The following is a 19,676-nucleotide window of genomic DNA, read 5'->3' as shown; positions in this document are numbered from 1 at the left end:
CTCACTTTTCTAGCCAAAATTGTCATCAACAAATCCGATGATCCCATACGATAGACACACCCATCGCTTTCTTCCGCCGCAGCATCGTCACCGAACTTGACTGGATTCTCAGTTTTAAATCAGTCAACATATCTGGACTGGTTTTACATCCTTAGATCAGTCAACTTCTCCGGACTGATCTTCTATCCTTCAGTCGCATCTCTTGATCGGCTTCTACCCTTAGTTCAATCCCTAGTTAACTTATATCTACACGCATCGGCATAACTATCTGTGTCTATAAAGTTGTTGAAATAAAGCGTGAATTGTAACCTATTAACTCAGTGTATACTCGAAATAGAAGAAATAAATGAATTTTTGAATCGAACTGTCTGGACTGAATGTATCGTTCCGAATTTGAAATTACGAGTGGACATACGCACTATACTTTATTATATACGATCGTGATAGCGTTACAATTCTACTTATGATGCACGTGTCGAAGAAAGATATAAAATCTCTTTATTATTTTGAATTTTTACATTTGTCAAAAAGAATCACCAAATAATCTTTCATCAGAGTTGCAACAGTTACTACACGATAAACTAGATAAAATCGTGAACTAGATAATGTCGTTTTCCAATAGTTGGTCCGGTTGCGGAATCTTTTCGTTGAGTTTATCAACGTATTCTTGCATTACTTTCCAAAACTCTTTGTTCACCATATCTGTTATGCTTTTACGAAATATCGTAGTAATGGCTTTGGCCGCAGCATTCACTATCGGATCATTTTCAAAAATGATGTTGATTTTACTGAAAACAAGATAAAGATCGATCGATTAGAACTAATTCAATATGCTCTAAAAGCTGTGCACCACTTTCAAAACGATGGAAAGTTGTGCTAACGCAAAAACAAATGAGAATTACTCGATTTTAACGATCTTGGCCGTAGGGACGAAAATTTTATAGTTGTTCATATCGAATGCGATGATCAATCGCATCTCTATATCTTTGAGACGACCATGAACTTCCCCCGTCTTCGTGATCAACAAGTCTTTAATAAGATACTCGTAATTGGCCTAAAAAGTTGAAAATTTTGTTGTTCTGTAACTTTCCAGAAATTATCGGGTTATGGTTGAGCAGTGTTGATCGGTTTATTCCCTTACGTCAAGAACGTCAAACGCCAAAGTAGCATCCAAAATGAGACTTTCATCTTGGTAAGATAAAATAATATCGTTTGCTCGTCTTACGTTCGATAGTCCTTGAAGCCAGCCCTTCGTTAAACTCAGAGTTCTGTCGTGAATTATTAGTCCTGACTATAAGAATAAAAGAACGATCGATGTTCAAATTCGAAGGATTTCGGTCGAGTTGATGACATAAATACCAGTTTTTCAGATACATCCTCCAATTTCATAGGATCTAATCCTTGCTTCAAAATAAACTTGCGAATCGTGGGTAACATCGCGTCGAACAACTTATTAACATTCGCCGATACCTTCTCAGACATGACGTCGTTTTCCCTGTACCACAAAAACGTATAAACGATATTTCACAGTGAGGACATGTATTACCGAAACTGATTATGCGATCTAAATGTATATATGTGTTTATTAACCGTAAATATGTAATGGTAAAAACTTACCCGACATCGAGAAGGTTCGCAGAGGCAGCGGTAAAAAAAATAGGGAGGAGAAGTAGGAAACCAAGTCGCATTTGAAGATCCATGATGAATCGATGCAGTCGAATGATCAATTGTCAACAATCTGGCTACCGATCGTCAATTTTATCTATTTTTATTGAACTATCTAATGGCTTATCGAATTATATCGACATTATGACCTTCATTCAAACAGTTGATCGAGCAACGATATAAATTATTACAACGGATACGTTGATAACACGAGAATTGAATAGATACAGTGGTCGGCTGCATATCTTTCGAGTTTAAATTATCGTTATAAAGGTAAGATTTGCTTATCTATTAAGTATCCTCGAATGTATGTCGCTGCTCGTTCTTTGATATTTTTAACCAACGTATTTTTCACAAACAGCATCACGATGACTTTGGTAATAGATGTCGTTAAACGGTCCACCAAACCACTCTTACTCCTCCTCCGAAAAATTCTACCGGACCTGGAACACGAAATTATCCGATATAGCATTACCTTCGACGCTCCTGATAAGTTCAAAAAATGATCTTTTCGTCTTTCGCTTATCAGAAAAGATCCGAAATCTGTACAATTGTTATCGATTATAACTGAAGCCTCTTTAAAGTAAACTCACACTCGATAATATGAAAATTAATGGCAATGTCGATGTAGACATTGCAAATATCTCCTCGCGCTGTTGAATAAGGAGTAGTTGCTGGAAATAATGAAACATTGCTTAAGACATCGTAAAACACGTTCCTTTATCCAATCGAGAAGAATATTGTTATTAACTATGATTACAAAAATGTTGGCGAACGTAACATTTGCGTCAATTTTTATCTTTGTATGCGGCGGTAATGGCACCGGCACGTTTCATTTTTGATAAGTTGCGCAGTAAACCCGAAGAAAAGGAATAAACGATATCGATATAGACATGTAGAAATAGAGAACGTTGGAAAGAAAACACAAATTTCACGATTTCCCGTGTATTTTGTCTTTCTTTTCCTTCCCCTCCCCCTCCTTATCCTCTTTTTAGTTTGCAAAATCGATCATTCAAAATTGTTTGTGTAGATTTCTGAACGCTTTAAGATGAAAAGGAAGGTTAAGTCGCTTTTAGTTTCGTTTAGATAAAAGCGAAACGCATTCTCCGTTTCGAAAGCGGGTCAACTAAGAAGCGAGATAGGTAATTAATCGTAAATTTGACTTTCAATTTCAGTGTTTGCTGCAGTCCTATGCACAACAAAATAATACAATTACAAAATAATATTGCTGGCATACTTGAAATGAAAGATTAAGGAATGTCTTTAATAAGGACTGATTGACGTCAATAGATTGCCTACTTATTATGATAATGCGATACGTGATTTCCGATACGCTGTACTTCTAAAATCATTGTAACCGCAATAATCATGTTTACTAAAAACTGTCCTACGATACGAAAGGAGTATCTCTGATTATGAATCAAAGAAAGATGGTAACGGTGTATCTTACAAAGAACATAAAATTCCCCTTTATTTATCATTAAAAAAACTCTCATTCTCACTCTCTTTCTCTGTTATTGAAAATATGATATATATGATAATATGAAAGTCGAGCTTTGTTTACGAGTAAAGCAGACTCAGATTCGATGATGAGCTATATAAATCGATATTCGCATATGATCGGATCGATAACATTACGATCTGTTCGCATTCGTCGTTGACTGGAATCGAACGAACGTTGACTGGAGGAATGAAAAAGTGAGCTGATTTTAATCGGATCTTAATCGGATTTACTTAATCGGATCAAACTTCGTTATCCGCAAGTTTCTTTTTATCAAATACTTTTTTTCAGCACAAAAAGACTATTGAATTTTCCGAAACAAGACAGAATCATACTCATTTAGAACTTTTAGGTCGATGCCACGCGAGATCGAATTCTCGGAATGAAACGAGGATGATCACGATTCCATCATGAAGCTATTTTCGATTTCCTTCGAGGCACAAAAGAAGTAGTTTGCGAAATATTCTAAATATGTGGGAAGCTGGAAGAGGCATCATTTGGGAAGCAAATAAACTGGTAACCAAACTCTTCCTTCTTCGTTTAGTTTCCGAAGTGTAAATATGCAGGTATGTACTTATTTTGCTATGCTGATTTTGCCTTCAGAATCTAGCTTTCGCTTCTATTCGCAGCATAACGAAAAAATGATCAAAATTCTAAACTATATAATTTTAAATAATTACGACCAATAACATAAATATACCTACGATCTGAAAAATTTGACGAACATCAGGATCGTCAATGAATCCATTCAGCTTTCAACAATATGTATCGATACGAAAGGCAATAGTTGGCCAATCGAAAACAGTAAAATACTTTCGATATGTTTCTCTTCTCCGTAATTTTTTCTTCCTTTTCTTCTACACATACCCGCATTATTTTCTCCCATTTGGCAAATAAAGCGGAAACAATTGTCACGCCACAGTAAAAGAACATTGTTTTCATTGAACAAATTAATTCCTTTCTTACTTCGGCATCGTTCACTTTCGAAAAGTTATCGAAAGTCTGTTATTTTCCTGATGTGTTACGAATCGATATATTTCACAAGCAAACATTTTGTAATCTCGAATAGCATTGTTATCTGAGAGTCACGAATTTCAAGAAAATCGTTATCGAGTTGAATTCGACAAACAAAACCTATTCTCGAAGAATAGCATGGACTCGAACCTAGTTGAGACGTCGAGACGAATGTAACGATTATAAATGTGTCGATATTATCGACGAAAATAAATATCATTTGATATGTGGTGCCCTCACGAAATCAATCAACATTTAGCATTTATATGACACATGTCTGTATTGAACCAACTGCATCAACCGATTCGCCTTTCATCGATCTGCTTGATGTCTTTAAAACTTTAACTGTAATTATATACATTTAATAGTTCGAATAACTATACCATGAGACTGTACTGAGGTATTTTTATCTTCTGTTTCAAAGTGTTAAATTAAAATAAATTTAAATAAATTTAAAATAAATTAATCTTTAAAATAAATTTAAAAGTATAAGAGTTTTTACATTTCGTACCGGTCTTTGCGATATAAAAGACAGACGATTAAAAAAGTAATGCGTAATGAATTGGAATCCGATTATCGAAGTAATTAAATATTTGGTTTGTACATATTACGCTCTTATTTGTATTTTGCAAACAAGTAAACGCTCAAGAATACACGCGACTGATGATAGGCATGTTCACAATAACAAAGCAGTATATGTATGTATATATGTTTGACAAATGTAACATTTTCGATAGTTATCTTGACAGTGACTATTTCACGTAGAATCTATAATCAATAATCAATAATGCTGAAACAGCTTTAAAGGATTTGTTCAAAAACCTGTTGCGATCATTTACCAAACAAAAAATTCATGATACACAAAGCGCTTGCGCGCACTGATTAAACCAAGTTGTGATATTATGCAATAGCTCGAAAGTTATCGATTCATAGCGTCTTCATTACGAAGGAGAGATTACGAGGCGATGTCGTTGTTAAAAACACGTAATCTTACAAAAGCGCGTTTCATGCTGATTTTGTTCGATTCGTTTAGTTTATATACAATGAACGTTATTTTCTTGACGTTTTACATCATTTACAAAGCTTTATTTGTCGTCATCGTCCATACAATTGTTCTCTAACTTACTCTTTATACAATATGATACATACAATATACAGTAGTTGTTACCAGGAATACTGGGTAAACCAATAGGGAAGTTCGGATTAGTGGACGTTAGGCGTTATAATCGTTTGGTGTATTGTCGTTTGATTGCGAAATTGATTTGTTTTTCAATACAGCTTTGCGCGATCATACACGTGTCGTACATCGGGCCAACTATAACCGCGCTAGATGGTAAATAACCGAACGAAAAACAATATTGCGCAATATTACGTAAACAACCACAGCCCATTTTCTCTTTCGGAAGATTGTTGTTTGCCAATAAAGGTTATTTTTTTCAATCTTCGTACTAACGCGATATTTTCCTACTTGTTTTTTGTTTGTTGTCGTTCATTCGCCGCTCGTTTCTTCGATAGTATGTAACTACATATGTATATATATATATGTATACATTCTTATCGCATAGTTGGTTTCTAGTATGATCCCAGTGATTGATTTCGAACAAGGTTACTCACCTTAATGCGATCTCATCGACGCTGTAGAAATTATTGTCACCAACATGCAACGAAATGTGTAGATATACATATGAATACATGTGGGAACAGAGTCTACTCGTACTTTTGAAAAAACAAATGATTTTTTATATAAATTCTCGATGAATTCAGAAGAGGTTAAGGATGAGAAAAATTTGATCGGAGGCATCGATGAAAGACAAAAAAATGATCTTTCTATCGATGCATATATTTTAGCATTGTCGCGAGAAAACGCAACGCGATTAGATGGTGTAGTTGATTACGTAAATGTAGGAGAACAGAGAATTTAGGTCAACAATTGAACGATGTGTTTTGTTTCCTTCCATTCTCCTACGAAGGCAAAAGAAGGCTCGACTGCTGATCCGAGCATCAACGACCAATCAGAAGTTTTTCAGTGGCGAAAACACGAGTCTCGCGTGTTTTCTCTGCCTTGACAAGGATTGTGTTTACGTTACTCGCATCTGCGTTCAGCATGCTATGGGCACGTGTGTGCGTGTTTACAACATACATTTATACATGTGCATATGTATGTAATATAGTACGAGCGGCCCTGTGTATATACATATATTCGCCAAGCGATCGCGCGTGGTCACGATAGAACGTAAGCGCAGTATCGAGAGTCAAGATTCTCCGGTCGCTGACTCAGTTTGACTCGAATGTTCGCACGAAGTAGTTTACACTTTGTTTTTCTTGCGTCAGTAAAGCCAGTTTCCTTTATTTCTCCAATATTTTTCGAAAGTATGCACGTGCTAATACGATAGGGTAAGTTCGAAGAAATCGAATACTACGTTGGGACTGTTATCAACGCGATTCTTCCTTACATAGACTTTTTCCAAGTGTTTTGCTAGTACAAAGTACGCGATCACGACGAGCGTACCACACTTGGCGAATTTCTCAAGCTTTCTACCGCGACAACGAAATCACGGACCGTATTTTCGAATAGGTAAGTGAAAGGAAAAGGACATACTGTGAACGAGATATGTCCCTATCTTAACGATTGCAACAAAAAATTATTATTTCCATTTAATTTGATACGATAGTTTCCTTTCTAATATTTTCTTGACCGTGAAATGGCCGTGCGAAAGACTATACGTAGTAGAGTGTATACATATACATGTATATATGTATGTATGTAGTTATGTATGAATGAAACGAGGCGCTCGGCTGTGTAGGACTGTGCGTGGATACGCTATGTGATAAGAAATATAACGATATGAAGCATAATATGTAAAATTTTTGTCGACATGTAAAGATCGTTGGTATCTCGATCTACAAAACGAAAGCGAATGTTGATTTACAAATGGCAGCTAAGGAGGAAGAAAAGCTAATTGCATAATTCAGTTGTCTATCTTCGCTTTTGTCATTTGGCACTGGTTTCTTCGAACTTGTCACACGTATTTTCTCAGGTTCGATCGTGCTTATTTTTGTCGAAAGCGGTAGAATGATCAAAGCTCAAGGTTTAAAGCGGGTGCTTCTCGTCTCGCGAGACGCATTGTAGCCTTGCTACAGTTTTCCTTCGAATCATTTTTCTTTTATTTTAATCGTTCTCTTCCGTTCGAATTTTTCGGAAAAGAGTTAGGGACTTGGATAGGAAGACGCAAAAAGTATGTCGCCAATGATCGGCTTGAAGAGAAAAATTCTTTTTTCATACGTAAAGCATAGTGTCGAAGAATGGGCAATAAATTAGCCTGTAGGTAGAGACCAAACATAGAGGTAGAAGATTCCGATATTTTATCTTCGAAATTTGAACCGTTTGCCATAGTAATGCCAGTCTGCTGTTATTGTCTACCGTTGCCTGCATTCTATTGCTCCTTTGGTTTATTTAACGGGAAACAGGAAGAGTAAAAAGGTGAGATCAAAGAGGAGGAAAACAACGAATAGAAAACAAGCCACTAGTCCAAAATTAGATTCGCGTAGACGTGTCTGTCGCGGGTATATCGATCGCGACGTGACAGTAACATAATTATAGTTGCGAGAAAACTGGAGAAAAGGAGAGAGATTTCAAGTGAAACAACACGCATTTCCGCAACCTTAACGCGTGAAATCCATTAAAGTCGATTAAAGTTATTTCCGGTAAAAATCTTCAAGAACGAGCAAGTCATTCTCGAATCGACCTTCGATTAATCATTTCGAAAAGTCTTACCTGAGAAAGTAACAATGTAAGAATTTGTAGAATAGGTAGACAAACAACGGTGAGTCATCTATTTTTCCGAACAAAAAGTTTCACGATAATTACGAAATCTAAAGGCTTCCGTGTGTTTGGAACTTCTCGTCCCGAAGTCGGTGAATCTGCTTTTTTTAGAAATTTGAATCAGCGATCGGAATTGTGAAAGGGATAAAATAATTGCATTTGCCAACGCTATGCTTTCGTTCGTTACTTCTACACCATATTTAAAACAGCTGATATTGCGCAAATGTGTGTATCACCGTAGTGAACAGAGATTGCGCGTGTGTGTAGCATAGTGATCGTAAACCCTCACCCGTTGTTTTTTCTTGTTTTATTTTTCTTTTCGCTTCTTTTCATGATTACTTTCGATGGAGCCACGCAGTTGCACAAGCCTGCCATTCAGATAAGTTCCGAACCAGAATAACTAGAACAGTATCATTCTTGAAAACGCAGCTTGAAAGTCACGCGATTAAACACTGCAAAAAAAGAAACACAGAAAAATGAGAAAAGGATAAAAGAAAGAAAGTAAGAAAAGAATATCGTAGATAAAAAAAGAAGAGAGGCTGACTAGTACAGCTCCACAGTAACGAACGAGTGAGAAATGATAAATACTCTGAAAGAATGTGTTCCGCTTTGGCTCGAACGTCTTTCGATTTTGGCGAGTCGCCGAATGCCAAGGAACTCGTAAATGTATCAGATGTAACGCGAATATGTAGCCACTAGCTCGTGATTCCCGACCGTGAACTTAACCAAGTTGCAATGTACGTTCGAGAAAATTGTTCGTCAGAATGATTTACACAAAGGGCAAGATTATTTTGCGTTGGAAACAGTTGCTGCTGTTGCTTCTTTCTTTAACACCTTAGGCCCGATGCAAACGAGCGACATATCCACAGTTTTTAACCGTTTCCTCAGTTAGGAACAACGGAGACGGACATATGATCGCAGCAATATCACGTGAATAAAAATCGTTCGTCTGCATCGGGTCATAACCGGATATATTCAGAGTACTGCATTCTGTTATACATTCTGCTTTGGTGTAATCTGTGTGTAGTATTAACCGTTAACAACATTTATCTGCGGCATTTGAATGTCAATGAGACAAGAGACGAGAGAGACGTCACGCGGTGAAATCTCTAACAATTTCGGAAGAATATGTGTTATATTATTAGCATTCAGTAAAATATCGAATTTCTTGAAATTTGTCCAATTACGAATTGCTGATATTTAGCAAACGTTTTCAAATGATGGTGGCAAATGGAGATTTGATTATGCAAGAGATTATCATATACGGATCTGTAGTAATAAGAGCTGAACGATCAAAATACAAAGTTCTTCCGATTCTTCCATTTCTAAAACAAAACAGTATATGAAAGAAATCTAATTGCAAAAGTTCCTAGGAAGAAGAAGAACAACAAGAAGAGAAAATTAGTAATTTTCCAAAACATCGAATGATTGAATGGTTGGAGGATCTCGGCTAAACCGATGTTCGATTATTACATTCACTCTTCGAGATCACCTAACCACGTTTAAAACATAATGCAATCTTACTTAACAATGTTACGCAAAATGACTAGTATATATGCGTTAAAATGTTAAATTTACGCGTATATTGCAAATTTTTATTAGAGCAAAGTTCAACGTTTAAAATACTCTCATTGTTTCAATGAAAACGTATAATCAATGCTTAACAAAGCTTCGACGATCAATGTTTCAAGGGTAACGATAAACCAATTCGACAAAAATAAACGTAACGCTACGCTAGTTTCCTTCAAAACTTAATTCAAAGAGAATGTACCTAGATATAATTAAATTAGCAATTGTATGTTGTGTCTTTGTGCTTTCAGATCTAGTAAGAGCATTTAAAGGACGCGGTACATCGTGATTCCCAGGTGGTCACGTGACGTTGAATCTTATTGACCGATGTGTATCGGAACCTGGATTGGCCAGGTCTGAACACGTGACCTGTTCTAACGTCAATTTGGGCTACCGTCTGCTGGTAGTCGGCTGAATTTCTTACTGAAGTATTCTCAAGAACAAAGAATTCAAGTTTTAGCCGAATTACGAAAGCGTATTCTGTTGAATAGACACAGTTCTTTTCTCATTTTCAACGTGTATTCGTCTAATCGTTAATTTCGATGCGCAACTTCCACGATAAACTGATCGTAAATTTGTAATCGAAGTATTTGCCCGGCTACAAATTTTTGACAGTTCTCGACTGTCTTATAACTCGTAACAGTGACGGTTGTATTGTGTGAGTCGTTGAACATCGTTTCATTTGATTGAAAGGCGATTCAGTTGCAGTTTTCGGTTCGCTCGAGCAAGAAACAACGAATTTTCTCAATTTTACGGTTGCCATCGAAAAACAATGTCTCGATGTGGTTAAGTCACCCTTCAAATCCGATATTTCTAGACACGATGTCTTTCTTCTCGGAAGACTTTTAAACAGATACGGGTGTTCAGTGTCGCGGCAACTTTCAAGTATTTTGTCACGCACGCATCACTGCAACGCGGTGAAATATCCTAACGGAAATACATTTTTAGAGTGGTTTGAGACTATACGTTAGTGTACAATGTACAGTATGAACTACATTGGCAAGTTCATAAGTAACTTTCGCGTTTTCTATAATGAGATCAATGCAGCAACGCTGACCGGTGCTATCGATGTCATCGTTGTTGAACAGCCGGATGGATCGTTTACTTGCTCACCTTTTCACGTTCGCTTTGGAAAGCTCGGAGTACTTCGTTCCAGAGAAAAAATAGTAAGCTTCTCACAGTTTTTTAACGTTTTTATCTCATGTATATTCAAATATTTTTCAAAGATAATTTTTTCGAGACTTCTGAAATCTTTGTTATAATATCGTGTCTCGTATTTTGTTTGTTATATATTCAAAGCTTACCTTGGTAGTATTTTAAATAATACTGAGTAGTTTTTCTAAATTTTATTTGCCAATTGAAATGCTCAGGATATGTAACAGCAAACACAGAGGAAAAATAATTTATTTTTCATATTTTCTTAACAGGTGGATATAGAAATAGATGGAGAACCTAGACAAATCCATATGAAATTAGGAGATTCTGGAGAAGCTTTTTTTGTTGAGGAAGTTAGTTCTCATGGTTCACCGACTGATGCTGAAATTCCACCTCATTTGGCTTGTTCCCCTATCCCTGAAGACAATTGTTTCCCACCATCTAGATTTAATATTCTTTCTGATCTTCCTCCAGAGCATGCAGATAAAATCCTTATAGAATCTATCTTGTCTACTGAAAGAGAGAAATGGGAGCAAATGTCAGCTTTGCCTCCGGATGAAAGAGAAAAATTTTTAATCGAACAATTCTCTGAACTTCCATTGGAGCACCGTGCAAAATGGCTCCAAATTGCTGCTTTAACTTCAGAAGAGAGGGAAGAAATGTTCAAGGATAATTTTGGTGATATCTCTACAGTCCAAAAGCAACAACTAATTTGCAAACAATATTCTGCTCTAAAAAACGAAGATAAAGAAAGATTGTTCAAAGAAAATTTTCCAGAACTCCCTATAGAACAGAGAGAAAAATTGGAAAAAGCTCTATTAAGCGACTGGAAAGAAGAAAAAGAAGAAACACGAGATTCCTTAAAGGGCGAAGAAGAAATTTTTAATATGGATGGTATTAATGATGATGAAACATGTACAACTGCATCCACTCCTAAATCTTTTGTAGCTGTAACTTCGTCTGAAAGAATTCGTAAAATTAGCGTTGTGAAGAATGATTTTAGACCAATTACGGAGGATGTACAAAGTAGCGGTAGTAGAGAAAAATCGAGTGACGAATCGAACGTGTCCATGAGCAAAAAAAATTCAAAGGACGCGAGTGTCGAAGAAAACAAAAGCAATACCAATGCAAGTAAGAAGAAACGGAAGAGGAAAAGCATTTTGAAAAAAAAAGGATCTCAGAGAAAGACTAGCAATGGTAGTAGTAGCCAGACGGAAATAAGCGAGAACGACGCGTCTGTTCCGGATGAAATTCTTACCGAATCTGTAAGTTTAATAATTGCATTTAAAATTAGTTATTCATCTATTGATTTAATATTGCTTATTTTGACACGCGTATCAATTAAAGATATCGAAGGATTCAAATCCAGCTGTAGAATTGGGGAGAAAAGATGAACCTATAGTTTCATCTCAGGAAACAACAGATAAACGTCCTGAAACAGATTTTCATTTCTTCAGTGATACTGAAATTACAAAGTAAGTTTTACCATTGAATAAATTGTGTATTATTGTATTATTGTGCCTATGAGTATGTATAAATGTTAAAGTTATATATGATTGTCCATATATGTATACATAATTATATATAATATTATAGAAATTATGAGAAAGGTGTATCTATAATGACTATTTACATGTAAAATTAATTTGTTTACCCTTTTATTGTCATCATATTTAATAGGAATCAGGATTCCAGGCCATGTTCACCTGTTCAATCTGACACAGAGTTTGAAATGCGTAAAATAACGCAAGAAGGTGCTGAAAGAGAGGAAGATAAAAGTCATCAACAGAGTTGGAGATGGGGTGAATTGCCCAGTTTGCCTCCAGAATCCACACACGCACCTCACAGAAGTTCATTGAGCTCATCAAATGCTGTTAATCAACCGAATAGTAGTTAGTACAATTAACAGACAAAAAACAAAAAATATCGAAACGTAAAGATAAAAATCGTAAAAATAAAAAGTATGAAGTATTATATTTTGCTTGATCAGTTAATAGATTGGTCTCATCTTTTAAAACGTGTCTTTATATATAAATATAATTTTATACACTTTAGACTAATCAACTATTGTTTCAATAACAGTGGAAGCACACCGATCTATGCTCAGTGGTATGTTGTCGTTTATGCGGAAAACTTCTCGTGTAAGACGTAATCCAGAGTCAGAAGGGATTTATCTTAGTGATCTTAACGCTGATGAACTGGACCCGGAAGTTGCAGCTCTCTATTTTCCTTCCTCTCACAGAGGCCAAGCAGCAGTTAAAAGTAAACAATTTGTTTTGATAAATTGTATAGAATGTGTAATTACTCTAATATCATGTTTCTAGATGGGAAAGGAGTAGACGAAGAAGATACAGAGTCAGGCAATGGACCAAGCTTGCCACAAAGCCCTAACAGCGTTGAAGGAGCTATTGGTGGACCAAAGTCATTGGATAGTGACTTTGAGGAACCAAAACATTCTATATTTGACGGCAATATGAATATTAGTTTATCCTTATGCGGTGGTTTAGATTCTGAAACTGGCCCATCTAAAGAAGTTTTCCATCAAAATTTGCTCCATTTCGAAGATATCTGTTCAGATCCAAAATTATATGAAAATCCAAATTTAGTTGTAAAAATTAATGGAAAATTCTATAATTGGGCGGCCGCTTGCCCGATTGTAATGACTTACGCTGTATTCCAAAGACATTTACCACAAAGTACAATAGAAAATTTATATGCTCAATGTATGTCGTTACCAATGCATGAAGAGAAAAAACCAGAAAGCAGTGACAAACCTGAAAGCCGTAGTGGTTACAGTTCGTGGTTTTCATGGAGACGTTCTGCACAACCAACCAAAAAGTCTCAAGACCTTAGTCAAAGTAAGATGGTTTCCCTTTTAATTTTATTCGTCATTTTTCAAGTAATATGTAAAATAATCTAAATTATCTTCTCTTGCGCATTGTAGCTGATGGAGACGTTATACAATCAGAACAGATGGAAACCAAAGAAAATACTCCAGTTGATGAAACTGCAAATAGGGAATTAAAGATTGACCAGAATGCAGATTCTATAACGACGGTGACGGAAACGGTAGAACAATCCGCAAAATTAACGAAAGACATCACCAAGATTGAGAAAAATCGCGACAGAGAGGGTGAAGGTTATAGTGGTAGTGAAGATTCTGATAGTAATCAAAACCAATCACAAGGAGTCAAAATACCTAAAGAGAGAAGATCATATTATGAATCTACTGAGAAATATCGTAAAACTTTGAGATTGTCATCAACACAGATAGTATGTAAAAGATTTTTATAACATTCTAACACAGACAAAATTTTCGAATTCTTATACTTTGTGTGTGTGTGTATTTATCCTGAGTTTGTTATCTTGTTACAGGCAAGTCTTAATTTGAAAGACGGAGCTAATGAAGTAGTTTTTAGTGTAACTACAGCTTATCAGGGCACAACACGTTGTAAATGTCATATTTACAAGTGGAGATGGGACGATAAAATTGTTATCTCTGATATAGATGGAACTATTACAAAATCTGATGTATTAGGCCATATTCTGCCAATTGTTGGCAAAGATTGGGCTCAATCTGGTGTTGCTCAGTTATTTACAAAAATTAAAAATAATGGTTACAAATTGCTGTATCTTTCTGCAAGGGCCATCGGACAAGCTAAAGTTACAAGAGAATATTTGAAAAGCATTAGACAGGGAGATTTATCACTCCCTGAAGGGCCATTGCTTTTAAATCCAACGAGCTTAATTTCAGCATTCCATCGTGAAGTTATAGAGAGAAAACCTGAAGAATTTAAGATATCCTGTCTTAGTGATATTCAAGCTTTATTCCCAGAAGGTTCAAAACCATTTTATGCTGGTTACGGAAATCGAATTAATGTAAATATTTTTTAAAATTTGCAATAGCTTCCCAAAATATTCTACTGAATTATTACATAGTATATATCTTGTATTTTGATTGTTTCTTTTTTTTTCCTAGGACGTTTGGGCATATCGAGCTGTAGGAATTCCAACTATGCGTATATTTACTATAAACCATAGAGGTGAATTAAAACACGAATTGACGCAAACATTCCAATCTTCGTAAGTATTTGCCTTTTCTGCCAATTTATATTCTTTCATTATTGTATTAGTAGTTAAGCAGACACGCTAATGTAGTGCTCAATGTAATCAATCCTTTAATCAGTTTATTAGCGTATTAGTATTTAATTAATATTTTTATGTTTTTTTAATTGCAAAATAATTTGAACATATTATTCTAAAGACAAATGCGTATATTATGTTGCATCTTCATACATTGCTTTTAAGAATTGCGTATGTATGCTAGGCTTTTCCTAAATGAATAAAGATTAATTTGTTAAATAGTATTATTCATAATTTTGATATGAAAAAAATTCGGTATTTGTATTTCATCCACTTAGTAAGAAAAAGAAGAGATATTTTACAGAAAAGGAAAATTTGTTATTGAGAAAGAGTTATTGATAGGTCGGATATTTCTATGATTGCAGTTACGCATGTCAGTGCGATATCGTCAATGAGTTGTTCCCGCCACTGCCCATGTGAAACACCTACTGATGGCGGCACAACCGTAGCTGTTTTTTTCTATTAATCCCATTGATAATATCTTGATAATGGTCTATACAAAACAATATATTTGTGCCATTGGTCCTTTTTTTAAATACATGTAGATTTGCTACCTCGTAATAGGAATATTATTCTATACTCGGAATTTCCTCAGAAAATATAGTGATATTTGCAGTCTCATAGAAATTTCATATTATGGTGAATCAAGATATATTTTACATATAACACAATATATCTCAATATAATAGTTATATATATATATCTTTCATAATGATGTGTACCACAAATTGTTGAAGCGCAGTTAAATTTTTCCAATGGCAATTTCTTTTTTTTTTTTTTTTTTTATTTTTATTTTATTTATCTTCTCTTAAAAGTAGAAATTTAACTTATTTTTTTAGTTTGACATTGCTAGTATGCTTTGAGGTATTTGGTTGTGCAAGAACTCCTACCTATCTTCTTATGATTCTTATAGGGTAAGCACTGGTTATTACATGATTGCTTCTTATCATTTCCATTTTCATTCATCCACAGCTGCCTTAATGTAGATTCATCACCTTAAATGTTACACAGATGAGATGAAACTTTCACTGAAATTAATAATTTTCTCTTGAATCATATACGATAATCATGTTTTATGCGCGTAAAGCTTTTACGAAATAAAAATCCTAGATGTATTATCAATGTGTGTATGGTAAACTAGTTTTTACTTTCTTTTTGTTTATGCACGAACATTCAACCAAGTACTTCGAACATATTACTCATATGTACGACAAAGTTCTGTGTAGATACAACTGTGTCGATACATTAGGCTTTTTTATTAACATTACAAGCGAGTGATAAAGAAGAATTGTTTTTACATTGCTGAATTTAATCATATAGCTTCAAGCTTTTTAATTTCGAAAACTAAAACAAAAATATCCATAAGAGCTATTGTTTAAAAAGATCTTTGATCAATTGATCAAGCAGTTCATATAAATACTTGCAAACATACTGCATATGTTCTTCCTTAACAGCAAGCTTAAATTAATTTTCGATTTCTAAATATAGCGCAATTCTAATATATATGTACATACACATATACATATGTATATTTATGCTAAGATGAAACTGTTATTAGGGTCACGACGAAATGGAATTGTTTCAGCAGAATTTTGTTCATTATATGCATATTTATAATAATGCGATACATATAGTAGCTTATTTTCTATAATGGAACGATGCATTTGACGTTTACCCCAGATTTTATGTTTTCCGATTTTGTTTAGCAAACATGCAGAATAGTATTATAATAGTATTATGATAAACCCGATACACTTAATTTGTTCATATTATTTTTCAGATATTCAAACATGAGCTTTATTGTTGACCATCTTTTCCCAGCATGGCGAGAAGAGGCTGCAGATGAATTTAGTAATTTCGCATATTGGCGAGACCCAATACCAGAAGTACCATCGCTTGAAGAACTTTACGCTCAAAAACAAATTACCTAAGTGAAAATATTTTACGAATTTACTCTGCAGAAGAAATGGATACATTTTATTTGTAATTCGATAATAATCAATTCTATTAATCATCTTTTATATTTCATATGGTATAGGACATATTCAAACGTAGTGTTCTTGACTTTCAAATAGATGAGACTCGGAAGTAGATTTACACCGTGATGTAGGCTTAGTAGTTGTGTTTTGTTTGTCGAATGCAAGATTCTAAGGAACACTAAATACGTATAAAAGTAATTTATCATCATTTATAAATGATACGTGGATCAGTGTGTAAGAAAGGTAATCTGTCTTTTACAATTGAATTTAAATACATTCCAATTCTTATAGTGTAATAGGACTATGTTGTCAGTTAACAAAGACATTAAATTAATTTTCAATATAATTTATAGCAAAATTATCATTTAGAGAGCACGAGTGCTTCAATATACATAATTAAAGGACTCATCACGTCATAATATGCTTCAAGAAGAGTTCAAAACAGATTGCTTACACGCTGTGCTTCAGATAATCCGTAGATTATTCCACTAAATGTACATTATGTTGCTGGTCGATAGTTGAAAACATTTATGATACCGATGAGTAATTTCGATATGGTGATAAGCATGTGTATAAAATGATTCATTAATGCGTTTATATAAAATACTTCATGCTAGAAAGTTCCGTTTATTATTAACAGAAAACAGTATAACGTAATTCGTACCTCTGCTATCATTTTTTTCAATATACATCTCGTTTAATTTCATAAAAAATTTCTGGCTTTTAGAAACGTTTAACCGTAACTATTCTAGCGTATAAAAATCTAGTGTATTATAATATTATTTAGATATTTATATATTACTTCAGCTAATATATTTATCGAACATTTCGTTAAATTAATTCTTATTTATTTTTATATGAGATCTCTGTTAAATTAATGTGCTGTGAAATTGCCATATTCTAGAACGTAATCATTTGTGTATTGTGATATAATTCGAACAACTTACTAACGAGGTCAGGACGATAACAGTGTACAAAAGTGAATTTGTTTTTTGCACTAACAATGAGAAATGTTTCTATCTGATGTTTCTATATAGTTTCATATACGAAGTTACTGTTTCTTCAAACTATGTACAAGTTCCATTTTATAACGTAAACGTGCTGTTAAAATTTTTTTCTTTTTCTTCTTTTCTTGATGGTAACATATTCTATGCCTATGTCTTTCAAAACGTATCATCTAAAGATAGTTAAGTATAAAGGATGTTAGTAAAGTAGTATAGATTGCCGTTTTCTGTTAATGAAAGTACCATAATAACATGAGAAAAAGTGATGATCTTAATATTTCTTAACTATTGTCAGTAACATGCAAGGATATAATTGCGTTCCACCAAAGAAAATAGAACCGAAAATATTTTCAGTTTAGAATATATTTCGTTTTTTAAATGTGTACTATTAAGAATATGACATTAGAGATATATTATTTGAAACAATTATAGTAAAGAAGATCGATATCCTGACGCTAACCACACAATGATAGTGCTATTAGATACAAATTACTTGACGGTGCAGTATTGTATTTTAATGACATTTAGTTTAACGCTAAAACATTTCCTGGTTTGTTATGAACTATTCCTCAGAAAAAAAGGAAGGAAACATGAAAAAAGGTGAATGAACTATAAGAAAAAAGTAATACAGGAAATGACAATATTTTTTCTGTACCATTTAGAAGTCTTTATCATAAGTTTGCTATTACTTTGTAATAGCAAAGCAATGTATATTGATTGTTATTAGGTTTATTATTATTACTATTTTATTACTATGTTATTATTTTGGTATGATATATATATATACGAAATCAAATGTATTTAATTTTTGGTATTATTTTATTGCTTCTCTTGAGCTCATTTACTTTTAGAAAGTACAAATAAATTAAAATTTTATTTTAAATTTATGATTTTCTATCAATTTTATTTTATTATTACTTGTGTGTATGCTTTTTGTCATAAATATATATAATATCAGTAATGTTTCGTAGGTATTACATAATATTTTTATAAACATAAAAAAAGTTAGAAGTTATGTTTGAATTCGTACTCAATGAATATACATAAATTATTAATTATTAAAAGCATTCCCTAGCAATAATTTAATTACAAGATTAAATTTCGAATGCTTATTCCTGCAACTAATATGAATATTGCTTAACTAGACGCGAATACTTATAAAATAAAAGCAATTTTACACTAGATCATGTTTCTACGTAATGAATAAAATTTTATAGGATACTGCTACTCATTGGATAAAATATCTCTTGTTTTATAGAATATGCCATATTAATGTATGTCGGTACATATTTGCATATTACGTTATTTTTATCGTTATAGTTAATATAATATCATTACATAATGATCCGATTCTTTCAAATAGGTTATAAAATTCAGTAGATTTTGTCACATGTTTTGTGATGTGTCTCGTGTTATGTAATTTCAAAGTTCCCACGTAATTTATTTGATATTGCTCAGTATTCTGCAACTAAACATAAATACATATGTAACAATGATATATATCTTGTAGCTTTTAAAACAAATAAATAACAAAGTAATAAAAAACTAATTGTTTTGTTAAATAATTCAAGTTTTATAGGTTTATTCTTTTCACAGCCAAATTACATTAATGGAAGAATGTCGTCAATGAAGAAATGTAGAAATGTAGAAATGTAGAAATTCTGCATGTCCATATTACATTTCATTTATCGAAGTTCTGCTTGGCCAACGCGTTTTAGTCTGTAATCAATAATGAAATACGTAACGAAACAACTTAATTTGCCGTAATACTATAAATATTAGCACATAAATTTTTTTTAATTTAATATTTGAATTTGTTGGTA

The 19,676-nt window shown here is 33.7% G+C and overlaps 2 protein-coding genes and 1 long non-coding RNA gene across 5 annotated transcripts; 2 read left to right on the top strand and 1 right to left on the bottom strand.

Moving 5' to 3' along the window:
* Positions 1–473: 473 nt before the first annotated feature.
* On the bottom strand, positions 474–1,745 carry LOC126928826 (uncharacterized). The gene is made up of 5 exons (XM_050744673.1): positions 1,618–1,745; positions 1,360–1,495; positions 1,142–1,291; positions 903–1,054; positions 474–788 (listed from the first exon to the last, which is right to left on the bottom strand). The coding sequence occupies exons 1-5, from the start codon at positions 1,698–1,700 to the stop codon at positions 599–601; spliced, it is 711 nt and encodes a 236-aa protein (XP_050600630.1). The 5' UTR covers positions 1,701–1,745; the 3' UTR covers positions 474–598.
* Positions 1,746–1,827: 82 nt separating this feature from the next.
* Positions 1,828–4,078, top strand: LOC126928850 (uncharacterized). The gene is made up of 4 exons (XR_007716958.1): positions 1,828–1,938; positions 2,841–3,363; positions 3,458–3,732; positions 3,796–4,078. It is a non-coding gene; the product is annotated as an uncharacterized LOC126928850 (long non-coding RNA).
* Positions 4,079–6,343: 2,265 nt separating this feature from the next.
* On the top strand, positions 6,344–19,402 carry LOC126928781 (phosphatidate phosphatase LPIN3). 3 transcript variants are annotated; one of them, XR_007716945.1, is made up of 12 exons: positions 6,344–6,755; positions 9,824–10,738; positions 11,000–11,992; positions 12,069–12,202; positions 12,408–12,619; positions 12,810–12,989; positions 13,052–13,585; positions 13,672–14,000; positions 14,103–14,606; positions 14,707–14,810; positions 15,236–15,784; positions 16,651–16,886. XR_007716945.1 is itself a non-coding variant. In XM_050744542.1 (11 exons), the coding sequence occupies exons 2-11, from the start codon at positions 10,550–10,552 to the stop codon at positions 16,799–16,801; spliced, it is 3,315 nt and encodes a 1,104-aa protein (XP_050600499.1). In that variant the 5' UTR covers positions 6,344–6,755; positions 9,824–10,549; the 3' UTR covers positions 16,802–19,402. The 3 variants fall into 3 exon arrangements, 2 of the variants coding, with proteins under 2 accessions (XP_050600499.1, XP_050600498.1); XM_050744542.1 differs by lacking the exon at positions 15,236–15,784 and having other exon boundaries at positions 12,423–12,619; positions 16,651–19,402; XM_050744541.1 differs by lacking the exon at positions 15,236–15,784 and having other exon boundaries at positions 6,345–6,755; positions 16,651–19,402.
* Positions 19,403–19,676: the final 274 nt, after the last annotated feature.

This window comes from Bombus affinis, chromosome 2, assembly GCF_024516045.1.
Source record: "Bombus affinis isolate iyBomAffi1 chromosome 2, iyBomAffi1.2, whole genome shotgun sequence".
In the NCBI taxonomy this organism is placed as follows: domain Eukaryota; kingdom Metazoa; phylum Arthropoda; class Insecta; order Hymenoptera; family Apidae; genus Bombus; species Bombus affinis.
The sequence above is the reverse complement of the archived record's forward strand: the minus strand, read 5'-3'. Positions and strand labels throughout refer to the sequence as shown.

Bases quoted from the DNA above. Each gene is read 5' to 3' on its own strand.
- LOC126928826 (XM_050744673.1), bottom strand. From the start codon at position 1,700: ATGGATCTTCAAATGCGACTTGGTTTCCTACTTCTCCTCCCTATTTTT. The intron at 1,496-1,617 runs GTAAGTTTTTAC...TTTGTGGTACAG, and splicing joins GCGAACCTTCTCGATGTCGG to GGAAAACGACGTCATGTCTG. The intron at 789-902 runs GTAATTCTCATT...TCTTGTTTTCAG, and splicing joins GCCAAGATCGTTAAAATCGA to TAAAATCAACATCATTTTTG.
- LOC126928781 (XM_050744541.1), top strand. From the start codon at position 10,550: ATGTACAGTATGAACTACATTGGCAAGTTCATAAGTAACTTTCGCGTT. The intron at 14,607-14,706 runs GTAAATATTTTT...TTTTTTTCCTAG, and splicing joins GTTACGGAAATCGAATTAAT to GACGTTTGGGCATATCGAGC. The intron at 14,811-16,650 runs GTAAGTATTTGC...ATTATTTTTCAG, and splicing joins ACGCAAACATTCCAATCTTC to ATATTCAAACATGAGCTTTA.